Source organism: Molossus molossus, unplaced genomic scaffold, assembly GCF_014108415.1.
Source record: "Molossus molossus isolate mMolMol1 unplaced genomic scaffold, mMolMol1.p scaffold_m16_p_10, whole genome shotgun sequence".
Classification (NCBI taxonomy): Eukaryota; Metazoa; Chordata; class Mammalia; order Chiroptera; family Molossidae; genus Molossus; species Molossus molossus.
In genome coordinates this window covers 57,816,244-57,838,505 of record NW_023425345.1, presented here as the reverse complement: position 1 = coordinate 57,838,505, position 22,262 = coordinate 57,816,244, and the positions used below count along the sequence as shown (strand labels likewise).

At 37.3% G+C, this 22,262-nt stretch overlaps 1 protein-coding gene across 7 annotated transcripts in view; it reads right to left on the bottom strand.

Annotated features, from left to right (window-relative positions):
* NAP1L1 (nucleosome assembly protein 1 like 1) overlaps positions 1-22,005 on the bottom strand; it is a 32,768-nt gene extending 10,763 nt beyond the window's left edge. For 5 of the 7 annotated variants that reach the window (XM_036251493.1, XM_036251489.1, XM_036251492.1 and 2 more), the window contains exons 1-4: positions 21,887-22,005; positions 11,690-11,726; positions 7,359-7,444; positions 5,741-5,843 (exon numbers count right to left, since the gene is read on the bottom strand). In XM_036251493.1, the coding sequence (XP_036107386.1) occupies positions 5,741-5,843; positions 7,359-7,444; positions 11,690-11,706 (206 nt within the window). In that variant the 5' untranslated portion in view covers positions 11,707-11,726; positions 21,887-22,005. Of the gene's footprint in view, positions 1-5,740; positions 5,844-7,358; positions 7,445-11,689; positions 11,727-13,616; positions 13,639-21,886 lie in introns of those variants that run through there. The other 2 variants (XM_036251491.1, XM_036251495.1) reach the window with 2 other exon arrangements.
* Between the last annotated feature and the right edge of the window lie 257 nt (positions 22,006-22,262).

Here is a 22,262-nt window from a genome sequence, read left to right as displayed (position 1 = left end):
CACACTCAAAATTTACCTAACTTCAGGAAATCTGTGCAACAGATCCAGAATCCAGGTAAGAATTTCCTGCCATGAACAGATTGTTGTAAAACAAGTAATTATCTTACTTAACCCTAACTTTAGTTAAGATAATCAGAAGTAAAAAAACAAACAAACAAAAACAAAAGATAAACTTAAACTGGTACAGGGTGAGCTACCACCAGGGAGAAAACATCCCAGGATGACAAGAGTGGGTAGCTGTGAGGACATGTTGGAAGAACGCCTTTAAGTTCTGCATTTGCCTTGCAACACTCACTGCCTGTCCTCTTCACCCTTCAAAGCCCCTTGCCAATGTTCCTAGGATAACATGGAGTTGATGAAAACTGCACTGGTTCAGAACCCACAAAACTGACTCCTCCAACCCTTCCAATCCAGTATAAAGGATTACAACCAGGAGACTGCCTCCTCCCAAAGCAGCCAAGAAATTGCTCAGAATTGTCAGCAAACTTTAAATCTGAGGTGATTGAAACTCTCCTTAGGCTCATCCCATCCCCTTCTCCTTAAACTCCACAGAATTGTCACAAACCAGAGACTGATCTTCATGCCTCCCTCTATACTCATCATTGAAATAATTCTTGTAGCTCTTAGTATCCCTTAACTGTAAGGCCAAAATAATGAGACACTTGAGTACAGAAAAAATGAATACTTATCATCTGAAGCAGCATTACTAGACTAAGAATTCCAACAGAATATAAATATACTTAGAAATAAGGGAAAATACTAACAAGACTAAGTAAGAAATCTAAAACAAGGTAGTAGTAATATTATGAAAAATGAAGTAACTAAATGACCAACAAACAGGATAAACAAGACAGGCTCAACTGAAGAAAAGTCCATGAGGCTGAAAAGCTCTCCAGGTAAGAGACAGAAAATATGAACTATGAATGACAAACTTAACAACAGCTAAAAAACAAAGAGATGAATATTTAAAGAAATGAGAATTTCTCAGAGTTAAAGCAATAGGAAAATCCTTCCTCTAACCCCAGACATGTTGATATTTATGAATATTAAAGACAAAAGAAAATTCTAAGAGTTCAACAAAGAAAGCAAACCTACAAAAGAAATCAGACTGACATAAGGCTTCAAAAGAAAATGCTATATATATAAGAATGAAGTAAAAATTTAAGATAACTGAGAATTTTAAACATAATTTTATAGTCAAACTATTATTCAGCTATGAAGGCAAAATAAAAATTGAATGAGGTGTATCAGGATTCAGAACGTATGCCACAGATACTCATTGCATTCATTAAAAATATTTTTTAAAGTCCGGTCAGTATGGCTCAGTGATTGAGCATTGACCCATGCACCAAGAGGTCACCGGTTCAATTCCTGGTCAGGGCACAAATCCCCAGTGTGGGGCATGCAGGAGGCAGCCAATCAATGTTCTCTCTCATTGATGTTTATATCTCTTTTCCTCTCTCTCTAAAATCAAGAAAGAAAAAAAGGAGAAATAAACAAAACAAAAAAGCAAAGCATGTTTCTCTTTAAAAAAATTTTTTTAAGCCCTGGGTGGTTTGGCTCAGGGATTAGAGCATTGGCCCACAGACCAGAGAGTCCTGGGTTGGGTTCCTGCTAAGGGCACATACTTCAGGTGCAGTTTGTCCTTGGCCCCGGCCGCCGCATGAGTGGCAACCAGTCGATGTGTCTCTCTCACATCAATGTTTCTCTCACTCTCTCTTCCTCCTCGTCTATCTAAAGATAAATGCAAAAAAAAATTCAGGAGAGTCTATAGATAAGGTATGGGTAGTGAAATACCTTGGTAAATTTTACTGTTGCCTTAAAGGAAAGAAACAATATAGATTATTATTGATAAATCTAAAAAAATTGTAAAAGTAAATAAAATTATGTATTAGGTTATCACATAAAGCCACTTTACCATAAGAACAACAATAAAAAGAATGCATTAATTTTGAAACCAGCAGTAGACAACTTGATCTATTGAACGGAAAGCAGAAAAGAAAAACTAAATACAGTAAATTTAAAAATAAGGATGCTCGGCCAGTGTGGCTCACTGGTTGAGTGTCAACCCATGCACCAAGAGGTCACTGGTTCAATTCCCGGTCAGGGCACATGCCCAGGTTGTGGACCAAATCCTGGGTAAGGGGCATGCAGGAGGCAGCCAATCGATCTTCTCTCTCATAGATATTTCTCTCTCCCTCTCCCTTTCTCTCTAAAATCAATAAAGAAAGATGGTAACAATTGAGTCCAATACATTACCACTTTTGAGAAATGTAAAGAGTTAAAATTACTAATAAAGAAGCAAACATTCACATTAGAGTTAAGATACACGGATGAAAAAAGATACAAAAGAAAGCTATCTTAATATCAGACAAAAAAGAATTTATGACACAATCCACAAATAATGGATTTACAGGAAGAAACAGATAAATAAAGTAGAGATGTTTAATACATCCTTCCCAGGCAGTGTTAGATCAAGTAGACAGCAATGAGACAAATAAGAAGAGCTTGAACAACACAATGAGTAAGCTTGGACTATTAATTTCAGTATATAGATCTTCACACTTGACAATCACAGAACACTTATAAAAAATACAAATAAATCTTTTTTGAAAAATTAAATGAACCAATAAGCATTCAATTAAATTGGAAACAGGAACTGAAACATTGGAAATAAGAAGAAAATAACATTGAAGTCACAGAAAGAACAGCACCCAATTATAAAAAAAATTATATGGAAATAAAAAATCAAAAGCTTGTTCTAAAAAACTTAAAACTGAGGCAACTGGCAAAATAATAAAGATGCAATATACAGAAAACAAAAGAAAAATAATCACCGATTTTTAAAAGACATGAATTACACACTAATCAATTTTAAACCTAATAAAATGCATACATTTTTTAGAAGAATATAAACTTTGAAATTGGCACAAGAGAACTTGAGATGAATTAGTAGGTTAAAAAGAGAAAGAAAAAATTCCCCAAGACCTCTACTCCCCAAACCCCAAAGGTCCAAGCCAATTTTTAGAAGAGTTCTACCAAGTGTTCAAGAAAGTTAATTCCTATCTTACACAAGTCATTCCAGAAATCAGGGAAAAAAAGTAAAAGCAGACATGGTCATTTCATTAGGCAGTTAAAATCTTACTATTTTTTAAATCCTCACCTGAGGTTATTTTTCCCCATTGATTTTTAGAAAGAGTAGAAGGGAGGGAGGGAGAAAGGGAGGAGAGGAAGAGAGAAAAACATCGATGTGAGAGAGACTGGTTGCCTCCCACATGCACCCTGATAGGGTGGTGGGAGATCAAACCCCCAACCCAGGTCTGTGCCCTTGACTGGGATTTGAGCCCATTGACCCTTTGGTCTGAGGGCCAATGCTTTAACCACTGAGCACACAGGCCAGGGCGGCAGTGGAAATCTTGACTCAAAAACCAAGGGATAGAATTACCACCCCTTAAAGTTTTTTTTATTGTACATATACATACATGCACATGTATACATACAATCATTTCACTAATGAAGAAAGAGCCTGAATAAGATATTAACTACCCAACTCAATGGTGTAATTCTTGGAATGCAAAGTTAGTTTGATATCCAGAATATGTATTTCCAAAAATATATATTTAATATGTACTTAATAGAGTCAAAAAGTCAAAAGACCACCTAAACTGATAGGAAAAAAAGGTCATAAAAATCATAAAGACACAAAATTTAATGGAGAGTTTATATTCATTCCGGATTAAAATTAGAAATAAGACAACGATGCCCATTTTAACACTGATGCTCAACATAATACTGGCCAGTGTTATAATGAAAGAAAAATAAACAAAGGGTATAGTGTAACATGGAAAAATCATAGCTAAAGCTGCCATTATTTGCAGATAAGATCTTTTGCCCATGGGAGAAAATACAGAACAAATTACTATAGTAAATAAGTGTAGCAAGATTTCTAGATACAAAATCAACTTAAAAAATCAAAAGCCCTCCTCTACATCAAGAACAGCCAACCACAAAACACATTAAAAAATTAAGAGACTACTCACAACAGCAACACAACTAAGGTAATACAGGAATTAACCAAGAATAGACTATATAGAAACTCTGTAATAAAAGACACAGAACATGATCTGAATGAATACAAGAATATGGATGAAACAATTTAATATTCAAATGACTTAATTCTCTACCATGTTAATCTACATATTTATTCAATGCAATCACTATTAAAATTTTAGTTTAGTTTGTTTTTTGAAAGAAGCCTAATAAAATTACTATCAACCATACATTACGATAAAGGTCTACAGATAGTTACGTCAAACCATGACGGGGAGAGGGGTGGGGATAGGGAGGAGTTCATGTGAGATGAAGGATGGTGGAAGCAACTCATCCTGTCAGATATTAAAACATACTATAAAGCCATAGTAACTAAGTGTGACAATGACAAAAGAAGAGATACAATGATCAGTGAAATAGCAGCGTCCTGCTCAAAGACAAAGACAGGTGTTCATAAAAAAAGTCATTCAATATAGGTGCTAGCTCACTAAAAAAAGAAAAAAAAAATGAATGCCTATTCACACCAATACAAAAGTGTACTCTAGAGGAATGAAAGACCTAAAGGTAAACCGTAAAACTAGGCAATAGGAAACAAAGAAGGAACTAGAAAGGACTTAACTTCAAAATAATAAACCACAGGTAAAGAAATTTAACAAACATAAAAAGTAATAATTTGTTTAATGGAGGATGCTATGTGTAAAATAAAAACAACATAACAGATTTACAGTCTAAAACTGATAAGGGATTAATACCTAGAATACATAAGAAATCCTGCAAAACAAGAAAAAGACAAGTAAGCCAATAGGGAAAAGAGCAAAGGGTACAAATGAGCAACCTAAAAGACTCATAATCATGAAGAGAAACTCATCAGAAGTCAGAAAATTCAAATAAAATAAGTCTGCACCTATTTGATTGGTAAAAAAAAAAAACCACCCCAAACTATAAAGCTGAATCATGCTACCTGTTGGAAAGGACACACAGATAAAAGCAACCTTAATTGCATTGGATACAATCATTCTAGAAAGCAAGTTGGAAGTACTTAAGGTTTGCAAACCCCACAAAACTAGCAATCCCATTGATAAGTACATATTACAAAGAAATTCTTACATAGTTCTTTAAGAAGAAATGTACAAGGATGATCATTATAATGTATTTTGTGTGTTGATGAAGCTTGGAGGCAATCTAGGTATCCATCAAAGAAAAAGCATATTATAAAACATAGTGGACAAAAATCACGGAGACTTAGGCAACACTTAGAGGCTAGAAGCTACTAGAGATACATACAGATAGCAATATGGATGGATCTTAAAATCATAAAGCCATGTAAAAAAAATTACAAGCAGAACAGGATTTGGGGGCTATTATTAATAATTTATATTACCAACAAAATAAATAAGAAATCTGTTATTTCTCCTAATTCTGTGCATTTCTAATAAACCTCTAAACAAATCTCAGAAGTGATTAAGACCAGTGTATGTCCTGTGGAGATGAAAATAAACTTTAAAAGACCAACTCTAAATTGGTGTTACTTAGTAGAACCTTCAATTCCAAATAAACCTATACTAGATATTAACAAACATTACTTTCCACTATTACATATATTAAGTCTCAGATGGTCTTAAAAATAGATACACCTGCAATGTTGATCATAGAAAGAGAAATACGGACTATGAAAAAGAAGAACTTGTACCTTTCAATGTATCCTGTTGGTGTTTCTACCAGACCATCAAGTCTTTCTTGGAGAGCTGCAAGAATCTGAGGATTTTGCATCATCTGAACAGTCAGCTGACGCGCTTTAAAAAAAAAAAAAAAAAAAAGGGCATCGAAAGGATTTTATGAAAATGTATTATGCTATTTGAATAAGACAATCCAATCATGAGGCTTCCCTGACTAGCCCATGAATTGCTAGTATAAGTCAAGATGAGCAGCAAGCTAAAGAAAATTCACTCTAGGAAAACCCAATGTGCAGGAAAAGTTCTAATTCCTAATGATCTCTAATGCATGCCATTTCTCAAGACTATTTCACAACTACCATCGACAGTATCCTTTCTCTTCCTACGATCTTGTATTTCAGCCATCTTGTATTTTGGGAAGCTCAAAGCTTCATCCAGATGCCTATCTATGACTGTTGAGAGACAAAACGTATCAGAAAATTACAAATACTGTGACAGTTTCAAGTCTGGGAAAGAAGAATAAGTGACCTGAATGTTTATTTGATGTTTGCATAAGGTGCATATGTATATCTCAATAGAGAAAGTTAAGAGTTCAGATAGTCAAAGGTTGTAACTAAAACCAAACAAATTTTGGTTATCAATGGTGTCTCAAAATTATACTTAATCCAAAGATAAACTTAGATTTACGCAAAAATTATTTTGCTATCTTATCTTCTTCATCAATAGACATTACCCAAAACTGCCATTTAATTTTCCCAATTATGTTTTCAATTTACTTCTAATATTAATTTAATTATTAGAAGATGTACAGTTGTGAAAACCAACATTCCTTTAGAATATCAATATTGGCCACTAAGGACACAGTCTGCTATCTTTTAGGAAAATGTTGCAAGCCCTAGTCTTTTTGGCTCAGTGGCTGGAGCATCGGCCTGCAGACCAGAGTCCCGGGTTTGGTTCCCGCCAGGGGCACGTACCAAAAAAGAAAATGTTGCAAGATGAAAGCTAAACTAGAAGTTCACTAGTCTTTATCAATAACCTCATTCTGGCTTAAAAATGAAAAGTTGAGTCATCTGTTACCTTAATATTCTTGGCTCATATAGGACAAAACCTAAAGCAGTATAATAATTCCCCACCATCATCACTAACCCTTTTTAATGTCTTTTTGTTTTTTGGTTGGAATGGATAAAAAAGACACACACACACAAACACTATATATTGTCTACATATCAAACATGAAACACTTTCAAGTAAGTCTAAGCTAGTGGCAGCATTTGTTTAGAAGCACCACCAAAAACAATTCCCACCACCACCACCACCTCTACCATTTCTAAATTCAAACAAAACTTGTGGGTTTGACACAGCTATGCCATGTCACTCTAGCAGTAGAGTATACATAGTGACTTTTGAGGGGCCACTATACCCACACTTTCCTCCCTTACTAGCATTTCATCCCCATTTCCCTTTTACCCTCCCTTATCTTCCCTCCCGCCACAACACACACACACACTGTTACTGAACTGAGATATGGGCCAGTGGATAAAGTGGACAAGATCAAAAAGAGAATGGTATTTATTACTACCCTCTAGAAGACATGTGCCAGTAATCACTGGATCCTAAAAAATTTTAAAATAATACCTTTGATTTTTGTTTCTTCACCAGTTTCTTCTTCTTCTACTTCTTCAACATCATCCAAATCTTGATCAAGTTCAGACTGTTCTTTGCTACAATATCATAGTATCACACCAAGGTTCAAATATACCAAATTACCAAAAATAAGAAAAAAATATATAGAAAAACTTCAATTCATTTTCTAGGTTAATATGCCTCTTTCAAAAACATGAAATAGGAAATCTGAAAGGTAATCTTTCTAACTTCATATGTAAACAAGTACAAATACCTAAACTTTCATTTAAAAGCATGTGGTCAAATATAAAGTTTATACTTCAAGCTTTAAAAATGTGGTTTAACAGGTTTTGGTTCAGAGAATGTGACTTCAGAAAGCATGTGTTTTCTACTCAGTATCTATTGATTTTTCTTAGTAACAGCGCCGTAATTGTATGTGAGATGATAATTCACAAAACTAGATAATCTACATTTCCCAGCCTACCATTTAGCTGATATGGCTATGTGACTATATTTTAGCAGTGAGAGAAAAAGTAGTAGTATAGAACTTTAAGAAAGCTTCCCTCATAGGATGGTAAACAGCTGAGAGGCCTTTTTGACCTTGTTTCCTCCCCAGAATAGGGATGTGATGTCTACAGCCCCAGCCGCCACACTGGACCATGAAGTAACCTAGAGAATGTAAGTCACCAGCTAAGGATGAAAAAGTTTGGAAAAACAGAAGGATCCTGGATCCCTGATGGCTGTGGAGTAACCACATTAGCCTATACCCACTATTTTTGTGGACTTTCCTCCTTTTTCATTACTTCAGAATGAAGATGGGGAAGAATGGTAAAAGTTAAGGAGAAGGCCTGAGACCACTTCATGCTTAGAGCAAAGCCAGAATGATGGCACCATTGAAAAAGAAGGTGAAAAGTAGTAAGATAACATTCTTCCCATTTCATCTTAAAAATCTAGTTTCTGAACATGACATTATAATAAGCATTAAAAAAGGAAATAATATCTAAATCAATATATAGACAATCATATAATTCCTTTTGAAATTTTATATTTTAATATTTGGCTTAGAGATTTAATTGCTTTACAAGTTTAGAAAGAGCATTTGAAAAATTTTTATTTATGGACAAATACTATCTATAATTGCCATAGGGGAACAGAACAAGTACCGAGAAAGTCAACTATATTCTGCTAGCAAACTTTATGTTCCTGCCAACTAAGGGAAAAAATAATCAGTCTTCTCATCAAAAAACAATCATTTCTGAAATATTCCTGACATAGTATAAACTTAAGCATACTTAGAGTTAAAGGTAACTAAAGATAACTAGGAACAGCTCTTCCTCCAGTGTCATTTCATTCAACCATTTATTAAACATCTAAATCTTAAAGCTTTAAAACAGGGGTCCACAAATTATGTCACATGGCCAAATCCAACCCACTCTATTTTTATAAGTTTTACTGGAACACAGCCATATTAATTCATTTATGTACTGTCTATGGCTGTTTTCACACTACAACAGCAGAGTTGAGTAGTTGCAAAACACCATAGGGCCCAAAATGCCTAAAATATTTAAGATCAAGTCCTTTACAGAGAAAGTTCCCTAACCTCTGCTTTAAAGAACAAGAATCCCCTCTCTTCTCTTCCCTCTCCAAAGACTCACAGGCATCCAAAATTAAATAATGAAAGAGGGAATCAATTTATTTTTTTCAAAATTTAAAAAAGGAAGATTAAAATGGCAGATTGCACATATTTATCTGATCTCAATCCTTCCAGAATCCCCACTAAAATTATGATAAAGGGGTTTTTAAACACACACTGAAGGACAAGGAGACAGTAGCAGCAACTTCACGGCTCTGAAATCTCAGCAGCAGGGAAAGCCGAGAACCAGCTCAAATACAGAATCTTAAAAAAAAAAAAACAATCTGGATAAAACAGGGAGAACAAAGCAAAACCTGATAAGCAGTTAAATCCTTGGATTTTCTCCCTCACTATAGCAGAAGAATGACAGTTTCTTCTCTGGAAAGGGTTAAACTGAGAAGCTGGACTACAGGATGACAAACAGTTATGAGTATCTAAGATATGACAACATATGCATACTAGAATATTGAATGTAGAGACCCCTCCCTAGCAGTTGTCTCCCAATTTGGCTCCCAGAACACCCACTCTTCACTGAAGTATATCTGATTAGCCTAGAAAAACAAAATTAAGAAACAAACAAAAACATTCTGACACGGGATTCACAACAAATGCCCACCCTGATGACCTTACATTGAAATCCCAAATGGACAAGCATCCATCTCCCCAAAACTCAAATTTTCTTGTCAACTTTTTAAAACATCCTTCAACTGCCTGTCCCACCCAACCATAATTTTAATAAGCAGCCAACCTGGTATTACCTCCTTTTGAGGAAAGTCTCATACATTGAGATCAAAACAGAGAAAAGAATAACTGAAGAGCAAACAGAACTATAAAGGGAAAAGAAACATCTAGAGAAAATATATTTCAATCACTAAAAGAACAAGATGCTATAAAAACAGGAACAGAGAGCAAGGAAGTTGTTGAAAACTAAAAAACAGATATTTAGAAACTCGATTCATGAGTTGAAAGATAAAATTTCTTCAGTTTCCTTAGAAAGAGCAAAGAAACAAAGATGGAAAACAGTACAAAGGTAATTAGAAGAACCAGTTCAGCACACAACATAACAGGAGATCCAGAAAGAGAAAACAGAAACAGACAATCAAAATAAGAATATTCCCCAGAACTGAAAGCCATCAAATTGTAAGACTGAAAGGGTTCACCACTGAATATATAACACAAGAGATTAAAAAAAAAAATAGAACGATGTAAAAATTTCTGAACTTCAAAACCAGAGCAGCTTCCAGAAATAAACAGATATAGTTGTATATTTTTTCAAAAAAAGGGCCACATACAAATGATTAAGAATTATGACTTTGAATTTCAACACAGCAACACGGGAAGCCAGGTGACAGTGGAGCATCGGCTTCAAACTTCTTAAGAAAAATGATTCCCGAATTAGAATTCTACACACAAACTATCATATATTAAGAGTAGAAATGTCATTTTCATTCTTGCCATCTGAAATAATTTATTTCCCTTGTGCTCTTCCAAGAAGATACTAAATTAAAGAACCAGAAAAGAAAACATGGGTTATAACAAACAGCAAACCCAGGACAGAAAAAACAAAAGGAAACCCCAGTAAGATAGTAAAATAGATCACAATTTCTTAGCTAAGGCTAAGAAATCCAGTTGGAGGAATGTGATTGAGGCAACAATACTTTGAAAGTCATTATCACTAAAATGCCTCCTGCCACTCTTTTATGCTGAATTAGAGCGGGAAAATTAGATTCTTTTATGTACAGTACTTCAATGTGTTATCCTTGTGCTAAAATTTTCCTGCCTTTCTATTTCCATGCTCTGTTGCCTATAACAGCTGTAGATAATCATATCAATGCCTCCCTCACCCCCAAGTATTCTGTTTTAATCTGTCCTCTAAATTGGCAGGCCACTGTAAAATTTCAGGTAACATATAGTGCAGCTCACCCAATTTCCCCTGACCATATTTCTGCAAGACACCCATCCACACTATAATCCTGCCAGATGCCAACTTCATTAACCCTGTCTACAGGACGTGACCTTGCCCAATGACTTCTCCAAAATAAGCCCTTGAAAAGCCTCAGTAAAGTTGAAACCAGACTATGGCATAGTCTCTTTTGCCTTTTATTTTCCTACCTTGGAGCCTTCCACTTATAGTGGTAACATTGCCTGTTTACATATCTAAGTTTGTGACTACTATTCAGATTTTCATTAAGATGGTAAAGGTTGTAAAACTTCAAAGAAAAACAAAGAAATGAATTAGACAAAAGCCAAGATAATGCTTATACCTCCAGAGAGAAAAGGTGGAGGATGCAACTGAGAAAGGGCACACAGGCCTTCTAATAGTAATACACTATTTTAAAAGCATATACACAGCGTCCTATTATTCCTTAAACTCTACAGAGACATTTTATATACTTTTTATCTTGTATATATGATACATTACAATGTAAGTCCTAGAAATCTTTGGGAAATATATATAGGGTAAAAATGGACTCTGCAAGTATTTATGATTCATTATTGTGCTCAGAACTTTCCTAAGAATAAACACTGAAACAGTTTTACTATATGACAGTGATTATATATACTATACTTTGTCTTGGATACACAGCACGGAACTTTTACAATAGCTGGAACTAAACATTAGTCATTAGCATACATTTTCATAATACGTAACTAGTACTGCTATTAAATACATCATGGTACAAATCTTTGAAAAAGAAATCAAACTTACTTGTCAATGTCTGCCATGTTGTAAGAACTTCAAATATCTATGGAGAGACACATCAATGTTAAAAAAAAAAAAGCATACAATTTATTTAAAACCAATAAAATAGTTAAGACCAAAACCCTTTAAATCAATGCCATGTTCAAAACAATCCCAAAAGAAACACATACTCTCATTAAAAAAGTATCAGTGTTAAGAACAAAGGATCTTTATTCAAATTCTTGTGACAATCACGAATAGTTCATTTTTGCTTAAATTTGTATGCTACATAGTACCTAACAAAACAAACCCACTTCATTTTTAATAGCATTCATTTTTATCAAATTCATGTTTAAGAGCCAAAATTTGCCACCTGCTATACTCATTATGACCCCCAAAGATATTTTTTATTTAAAGTTTAATAATCCCTGTATCAAATGTTAGTCTTTTAAATTATTTAATGACAGTTATGAAGCTCCGGTTCCCAACCCATGTCAACTAAACTTTCCCTGTTTCTTCAAATGTACTTCATATCACATCTTGTGATAACCACCAGACTCGCTAACCTACCCTAGATATGCTGGTACATTGTAAACAATGCTCTTGGTTAGCAGACCTGAATACTGTTAGAACTGATCAAAGCACATCCTAAGTTCTTTATCATTGTAAGATTAGTATTCATTTAAAGAAGACTGCGTTTAAAAAACTAAAACTTAAGAAAAATGGCTGACTGCCACTGCTAATGCAGATTAGTAAAAAAATAAAAATAAATTTAATGAAGTTAGAACCCCAAATTAAAATCAAGTATTTATCTTTAAAATTAAAAACCTTAGTCTTTAATTCATAATATGATATATAATTCCTTATACCAACATGGCTAAAAGGCTTATTATTTAAAGCGTTAAGAAGAGGTACTGAGTTTAGCAGTTAACTGCTAATATTTGGAGTATTATTACTACACCTACACTGTTAACCCTCAGTGTCCAATTTGTGTCATTACATTTAGGATTCAAACTCCTACAATAAAATTATTTTCTTTATTAAAGAGGATTCAAGAAAGACCTTCTTCAGAGATACTCTCTCCAATCTGTCAGTTCTGGATAAATTCGATTTCTTAGTTGTACAGTTTTCGTTTTTTAAAGTAGGCCTGATTCTGAACTCAGATCATTTGGGTTGACACCAACTATGTAGCAATCTCACTTACAGAAAAAAACTTCTGCCTTATTTAATCATCTACAAAATTAGAAGGAAAAAAGTTTCCTCATTGGATTTATCTTCTTAAGAACCAAATTCGTGAAAAAGACTTAAATAATAAGCTGGGACACCCAGCTCATGTGGCTCAGCAGACTGAGTGCCCTCCCATGGACTGAGAAGTTGGGTTCGATTCTTGGTCAGGGCATGTGTCTGGGTTGCAGGCTCAATCCTCCAGTAGGGTGTATGTAGGGGGCATACAGAAGGCAGCTGATCGATGCAGCTCTCTCACATTGATGTTTCTCTCTCTCTCTAAAAAAAAAAAAAAAAAATCAATAAATACATATTTTAAAATAATAATAATAGCCCTGGCTGGTTTGGCTCAGCAGTCAAGAGCGTCGGCCTGTGGACCAGAGAGTTTCAGGTTCGGTTCCCGCTAAAGGCACGTATCTCGGTTGTAGTGTGTCCCCAGCCCCAGTTGGGGTAGTGTGGGTGGCAACCACTCGATGTGTCTCTCTCACACCAATGTTTCTCTCTCTCTCTCCCCCCCCCCTTCCTTTCCTTCCAGCTCTGTCTGAAGATAAATACAAAAATGTTCTTGGGTGAGAATAAAAAATGAATAAATTAAAAAATAATAATAATAATAACTAGCTGGGACTATAGTAAAAAACAGACTCCTGCCCTGGCCGGTTTGGCTCAGCGGTTAGAGCATCGGCCTACGGTCAGGAGAGACCCGGGTTCGGTTCCCACTAAGGGCACATACTTCGGTTGCAGTTTGTCCCCGGCCCTGATTGGTCGTGCGGTGGCAGCCACTCGATGTGTCCCTTTCACATCGATGTTTCTCTCTTTCTGTCTCTTCCTCCCACTCTATCTGTACAAAAAATGGAAAAATGTCCTCGGGTGAGGATAAAACAAAAAACAAAATAAAACAGACTCCTTTAGTTCTGACAAATGTACAGAATGACCAGTAAATACACCATGGTAATATGGGAAATCTCTACAACTTCTCTGTAAATCTAAAATTACAGTTTATTTTTTAGAAAGAGAGATTCCACTCGCCCAGTGTAACTCAGTGAATTGAGCATCGTTCCATGGACTGAAAGGTCCTGGTTTGATTCCCAGCGGGGGGCATGTGTGAGACAGCCGGATCAATGTTTCTCTCTCTCTCTTAAACACACACACACACACACTTAAAATAAATGAATAAAAATAAAGAGAGATCCCCACACGCAGATTCTGAACTATCAGGTCTGATGAAGCAGACCCAAAAATCTGCATTCTAAACAAGAAATCTAGCTTCTGAAGTAAGTAGTCATAAAATAATCAGATCACACTGAGAAACACAAGTTTAGGTTAACACCTATGTTATTTTATGCAGCCAATGAACTAAAATCAATTAGAATTTTATTAATCCCACGTGAAAATGCTTTCTAAGAAATCTGAAGAATTTCCATTTCTGTTAGTGACAAGTTAGGTTATGCAGATAAAGTCCACCAATGAAAAATAATTGAATGTAGACATATTTGTTAAAATCTTTAAAGCAAGGAAAATGCTAGCCCCAAACAAAAGGCAAAAGAAGAAGCAAAAGGATAAGCAGAAGGAAGTCACTTTTGTCATGAGGGCAACTGCCAACCTCAAATATGAACTACTATAGGGCAAAATCAAAAGCACTGGACCTATCCAAGGTAAATAATCTTTATGGTAACCCTCCCAATATTAAGCAGTAACCTCAAAGCGCTAAATTCTCAAGGATAATAAATCAGTTCTCCTGGACCAAAGCTCCAATTCACCTCATCAGTGTTGCCCTCAAAATCCCAAGCTATGAGCTTAAAGTGGTCTCTGACAGTGTTCTAGACACCTGCATATCCAAATATAAGTGAAAGGCACCTTCATCCTAGACCTCAAATAATTCATAAAAGTAATTTTCAAGAGCAGTAGGGGCAAAAGAAAAAAAACAACAGAAATCAGTCTACAAAGACTTAAATATTGCCCAAAAGGCTCAAACAAACTTATAACTATAGACAAAAACAACCATGCTAACTGTATTTGAAAATACAATGTCTATAGCCGTATCTACAAGGAACAGTCATCTATTAAAAGTGTTATAGTTAATTTGGCAAATAACTAAATGGAACCTCTAGAAATAAAAGTAACAGAAATCAAACTAAATAGGTAGGTTTAATAGTAGACTAAACACAGCTAGAGAGAATAAGTGAGCTGGAAACAAGCTTAGAAGAAATCTTCCAAAATATGGCAGGAACTAAAGGATGGAAAATAGTGAATTTAAAAAGCATTTTAGGATACAATAAAGTCTAACAAAGATTTAACACAATTTCTAGGAGTAGAGGAGAGAATGGGCAGAATATTTCAAGAAATTAAGAGCAAAGAATTTTCTAGAACTATTGAATGATAGCCCTACAAATCCCAATCAGGATAAATAAAAAAAGAAACCTACACTTCTATCAGATTATCAGTGAAAAGCAAGACGTTAAAAACAGAAGTCACCTCAAAAGCACAGAGAAAAGACTTAAGGTGAACCTCAAAGGCACAAAAGACAGCTCTTTTCTCTTCCGCAATAAATAGCAAAAGACAACAGAATGTGCTGTTGTGCTTAACATGCTGAAAATAACAGACTTTAGAATATTATACTCAACCAAAACATCCTTTAAGTATGAAGATAAAACACACTTTCAGGCAAAAATATCTCCAGCATTCTCACTAACAGATTCTACAAGGACTTTCTTCAGGCAGAAGGCAAGTGATCCTAAATGGAAGGTCTAAGATATAAGAAATGAGGGACAAAAAGAATATGCATGTCCAGCCGGTGTGGCTCAGTGATTGAGCATCAACCCATGCACCAAGAGATTGCCAGTTCGATTCCCAGTCAGGACAAATGCCCGGGGTTGTGGGCCAGATCTCCAGTGGGGAGTGTGCAGGAGGTGGCCAATGGATATTCTCTCTCATCAATGTTGCTGTCTCTCTCTCCCTCTCATTTCCCTTCTCTAATATCAATGAAGGAAAAAATAATAATAAAAAAAAGGATATCCACATATATTTAAATAAGTGTTTAGAAAAGAATAATATCACCACTGTGTAGCGTATAGTGTGTTAAAAAATTTTAACTACCACAATATGAAATCAGTGGCAAGGGTAAGACAAGAGAAAATGGATTCAAGTATTCTAATGTTCTTATACATGCATACTGTATAATTTCTAGGGTGACTCTCCGCCCCCCCAAATTAGAAAGACATATAAGCTCCAAAAAAATGTAAAACAATTAAAATCTATGTCTTTTTACATCAACCTAAAAGAAAAATTGGATGGACAAACAGAAAACACACATACACACAAAAATCAGATTTAAACCTAAACATCAAATTACATTAAATGTAAACAAACTAAAGGCCCCCATTAAAAATTGTCAGTGAAATACCGTCCTAACCAAAAGAAAGCTGATATCATTATATTAACATCAGAAAAACGACTTTAAAGAAAAGCATTAGCCCTGGCTGGTTTTGCCCAGTGGTTAGAACATCAGCCAATAGACTCCAAGCCCCAGTGGGGGTCATGATGGAGGCAATTGATATGTCTCTCTCATATCAATGTTTCTCTCCCCCCCCCCCCCACCTTCCATTCAATCTGAAAATCAATGGAAAAAGATCCTCAGGTGAGGATTAACCAAAAAACAAAACAACATTACTAGAGATAAAATGGTGAAAGGTTCAACTCACTACCCTACAGATGCAATATATAGACAATCTCAATGGAAAGACAAGGTTCATCATGACTAAAGGCATACCTTAACCCTAGAAGAACACAAAGAAAACCCTTCAGTAGAGAAAAAGAGGACAAATGATTGAATCAAACCATAAACTGATTATTTTGTAATCTTATAATAGCTAGATGTCCAGACATGAGATATCAAAACTTATTGCAGTAACCTCATTCTTAATAAATCCTCCTTACATTCAATGAGAAGAAAGCTAATATTTATAAAATCTACTCTGTTGGTGGGCTATTATAAGCTTTCCTCTCATTTGCAGATAAAATATTAACTTGCTCAGCAACACACCAGAGGTTAAGTGAAGAAACCAGGAATTAAAATCTGACTTCTAAAATCTATGCCGTCTACCATTCTAAAAACCAAGTTGCCTTCTCTATCAGCCTACTGCCCCATAGATTATATAATAACAAATCAGTTATTATTCCTTTATGAAAAATTACACTCCATGGTGAAACAGCCAATCATTATAAACTACACATGTTTTAAAGCAAAAGAGTTAAATAAACAGAACTAGTAATATCCCAAGGATAAGATTTCCCTTTACCTCAGACCTCGTATCTCACTCCAAATGCACTTCAATAAATCTGTCAAGTATTGCTATTCCATTAACATTTTCAGTGGTCCAGGGGCTCAGCACTTTACGTGGCTCCAATACAACTTGAGTCAGAATATCATATTCTTTATGCTCACTTTTCCAGTCAACTTGATCCCAAGCAAAATGGACTCCTATTTGAGAACACTATCTTCTGTTCAAGGGATCTCATTATCTACAGTATTACCTGATCCAAGGGCAAGGAAACATACTGGATTGGACTGATATTTGAAAATACAACCAAGCATAAACAAACAAAAAATTTATTCACCTGAAATATGACATATGTTGGAAGACGACTTCATAAACATTAAGTACTGCAGGGTTTCCTTGGAGCATAATGAAACCCAAGTAAGAGTGCTTTTGAGTTCCAAACTGATGGAGAGCCTAGCAATTTAAGTCAAGGGAACTGTCCCTTTTAAACCAATACAAAATCCTCATCATAAATCACTACTCAGTTATGCATCCCTGGATAAGTTCTTTACTGTGTACCTCAGTTTCTTCAATAAAACGGCCATACTACCTACCTCCAAGAGCACTAAATCAGTTAAAAATACATTTAGAATTTATTTTATTTTTTTAATCCTCACCCGAGGACATTTTTCCATATTTTATTCGGATAGAGTAGGAGGGAGAGAGAGAAAAGCATCTATGTGAAAGAGACACATCGAGTGGTTGCCACCCACACGACCCAACCAGGGCCCGGGACAAACCGCAACCGAGGTACACGCCCTTAGCGGGAACCGAACCCGGGTCTCTCTGGACCGCAGGCCAATGCTCCAACCACTGAGCCAAACTGGCCAGGGCAATACATTTAGAATTTAAAACATTGCCTGAATAAACACCCAGTAAGTGCTGACTGTAATTTACCTGTTGTGCTCTTCTGTACCCTCTTTACCTTAGAAAATAATCCAAATTAATAAACTCTTCAAAATTACAGCTCTCTGTCCCAATAAAAATCAAAATACACAAATCTTCTGAATAAGTGTGTAGCAGGAAAAGGCAGAATTGGTAACCAGAAGTATACAGGCTACTTTCTGTGGTAAGCCCAGTAATGTGATCTGGTGGCTTGCTGTCAATGTACTAAACAATTTACAAGGATGAGCAAAAACAGCAGCATTCACTTTCTAACCCTTACTCTGCCCAATAGGGAAGAACTTTTTATTCAGATGAAATGAGTATGAAATGGGGTTTATCACCACTGCAACAGGTTCCTTTGTGTAAGGAATATAACTACTACTCTAGCCCCCACTCTTTTTCTTTACACCATCATCACAACTCTCGACAACCAATTTGCCTTTTTGATTCATAATATAAGATATATATCCAAATAGTGCTAAAATATTTACTCAAAGAATCAACCAAGAATACAAGCAATTACAGATGTGATTAGACTTAAGGATCTGAATTAATCGTTTTCCAAACTGATCAGAATTCGTTCCTTCTATTTTTTTTCCTTTATTGATTTTAAAGAGAGAGGAAGTGAGAGGGAGAGAGAGAGACAGAAACATTGATGAGAGAACATTGACTGGCCGCCTCCTGCATACCCCCAACTGGGGATCAGGCCCACAACCTGGACACGTGTCCTGACTGGGAATCAAACCAACCTCTTGGTGTATGGGTTGACACTCAACCACTGAGCCACATCGGTCGGACAGGATTCATTCCCTCTAAACCTTTCTTTCATTGGTATTTTAAATTTACAACCAAACAAAAAATGAACAAAGTAAGCAAAATAGTATTTTATTTTGACATTGTTAGAGAAAAATCACAAACCCAAAATGGCGCCACTCATGCTAAAAGCCTGATACCAAACCAAGATGTGATACTTGATCTAATTGCAGTTGCAACCTCTTCCAGAAACAATCTTAATTAATCAGTTTGGAATTTTTTGTTCAACACCAATGACGTAATCTGTCACATGGACTATCTCCCTCCACCCTCATAGAAAGAGGCAATTGCATGACAGAAACCTCCTTGCTGAAAACCTTCCTTTTCTTTTGTTAACAGCAACCTTGCCCTACATTTCTTCCTATAAAAAAAGCTTCCATTTGGTACAACACCTCACAGGGGCGGATGGGATGCTGCCCATCACTTAAAAAAGCCAATTAGATCTTCAAACTTACTTGACTTAATTTTGTTTTTTAACATCTTTATACCATAAAGTCAGGTTCTGCTACTTTTTTGGCCCTCTTTCCTAAAAAAAGGATTCTGTATTGAATATATTTTGGGATGTTTAGAATCAAATCAGTCATCTGAAGACAAGCTGAATAAGCAATAAAATGAACAACAGCATTTTGGATGGTTAGTTTTGGTACAAGCAAAATTTTCCAAGATTTTCAAACAGGTATGATAAATTTTTAAAACGCTATTATAAAATTAACGTAACATTACCCAGCCGGTGTAGCTCAGCGGTTGAGCATCAACCCATGCACCAAAAGGTCACTAGTTCGATTCCCTGTCAGAGCATATGCCCAGATTGTGGGACCAATCCCCAGTGTGTGTGTGTGGGGGGGGGGGGGACAGGAGGTGGCCAACTGATGTCTCTCCATCTCTCTCCCTCCCTCTCTAAAATCAATAAAAAAAATTTTTTTTTAAATAAAAATAAAAAGGTCAAATTAACATAACATTGACCTAAAAAGACAATCTATGAAGTCAAGGTTATTATATTAGATGTCCAAGCCAATCTACCAATCAGTGCTTAGTTCCTTCTACCCTCCAGACTTCCTAAAAAATAAACCACACATTTTAGATTTGGCCCATCTTAACTCAGACAACTTGGAACAAGCATTTGAGACTCACTTAAATACTCCCAGAAAATCGCTATCTCATTTCTCTCCTGTCAGTTTTTAAAAATTTAGAGCAAGAGGGAGAAAGAATCATTGATTTTGTTGTTCTACTTATTTACACATTCATTGGTTGATTGCTGTATTTGCCTTGACAGGGATCAACCTGAAACCTTGCCTTATCAGGCTGACCTCTAACCAACTGAGCCACCCGGCCATGGCCCGGTCAGTTTTAAATAATTCTATATAGAGAAGGTCCTTCAATGTCATGATTTCATACAATGTTGTTTCGTTATAAAGTTGATTAGGTGATGTAGGAACTTAAACTCTTGTTTATACTGATTAGCCTATGGTAAATTGCTTTCCTTACACATCGTTTCACTTAAAGAACCTATCCATGAGGTGAGGTGAGTATAAGGTTTTCCTCTTATCCAAACGTAATGTGTATTACTTTGTAAGTAAAATAGGTATAGAAGTAGTATTAAAGCTAACAAGGAAATAGGACCTAAATGCTAATTTGAAAAGGTATTTAATGCTATTTTCAAAATTGGCAAATTTCATTTCACAGCTCAGCTCTTCTGAAACCAGGGAATTAGTCCATACAGTGTAGCTAACCAGACAGTGGCAGTCTAAAATAGGGGCTCCTTGAAGACATCCCCTACCCACTTCACTTTTGTACTCTGAAAGCCTTTGCCTCCCAGACAGGACCTCATTCACTGCCTCCCTTCACTGTCTACAAATTTGGCTAAGTTTACTTTAACTCCTCATTCCACCCCATAGTTCCTCCACCATACCCCCACTCATCTTAGAGACAAAACAGCTAGTTAAGTTATCTTTTCTGGGAACTTCAATAAAGAGACTAATTAGTAAGAAAGCAACAGAAGTTTTAGGAGAATTAAAGACATTGCAAGCCTTAGAACCATTTGGAGTATCACATTGATTAGGATCAGTTCTTCCCCAATAAAAAAGCCTGGTCAAGACATCCATCCAAATTCTAACTGCACTTCAGGTACACACACAAAATTCTGGCAATGGAAGTCCTGCTTCATCATCCGTCATCTAACATTCATACTTGCCTCCTGTACCAATAAAGACTGAAATCAAAGAGAAGCAGGTTAAGAGTTTGACACCCCCAGGGCTGGACTTATTGTTCACTATTCATTTTCACACCCCATTATTTCTACAACTTTCAGTAAGGGCAACTGAAGCTGGGGTCTCCAGTCTGTCTCAGGTGGCGGCCACGTGTCTAGGGAAGCCGCGGGGGTTTCCCCGCCCAGCACGGTCGCCACCTCCAGTGGGCGGAGAGCCCAGGAGCCTCCCAGCCTCCCCGCCCCCTCCCCGCCCCGGGCCTTGTCCCTTCACAGCCCCTCCCTCCCATCGGAATTTGCAGCCTCCGCCGTTCTTTCCATCCCCCAGTGGCCTCCTCCGGGTATTAATTTTGAGGGAACGGGGACGTCGAGGCGGCAGTAGGCTAGGCACTCGGGCCCGGCCCGCACCCCGGGCGCCGGCGGCGCCTCCTCAAGGCTCCAGGCCGTCGCCGTGGCCTCGCCCCCGTCCACGCGGAGAAGCCGGTGGGGCTCAGGGTACCTCGGCGCTGACTGGCACGGTCCCCGGCCCTCCCAGGCCGCACCAGCCCCCACGTCTCCCCAGCCGTTCCCGAAACGCGGCGCTGGCCGATCCCGGGGGCCTCTCCGGCTATGGGGTCGAAACTCCGCGGACGGCTCCGGTTCTGGCCTCACAGAACGACCCAAGAGGCCTCGGGCGGCCCGCGGCCCCGGCTCTCGGTTCCCTGTTCCTCCGTCCCTTCCCCCCGCGCCGACCGCCCGGCCGACATTACGTCCCCCCTTGTATTTCAGGCCCCCATCCGTTACCGATGGCTAGCACGGGGTGCCAGGCGGCCGGAGCTGCGCAGTCAGTGACTCAGGGTAGCGGCGGGAGGAGCAGGAGGCGGCGCCGCGAGCAGATGGCGCTAAAAAAGACCCAAGAGCCCGCCGCTCGCGCTCATATACAATTAGCGTCAGCACGTAGGACCTGCTCCGCCGCCCTCCCCCTGGCCTCGCCGTCTCCTAGCAACGCGAGCGGGAGGCGGGCCCAGGACGGGTAGCATAGCAACAGAACCGTCCTTCTTCCCTAACGACCTCCACACCCTCTGCGCCCAGCCTGGGTTCCTCGGATCCCGCTTCCGCCCCCTACTACGCGCCCGGCCAACTCTTTTTTTACCCGCTGCTCCAGAAAGGAAATTTCAAC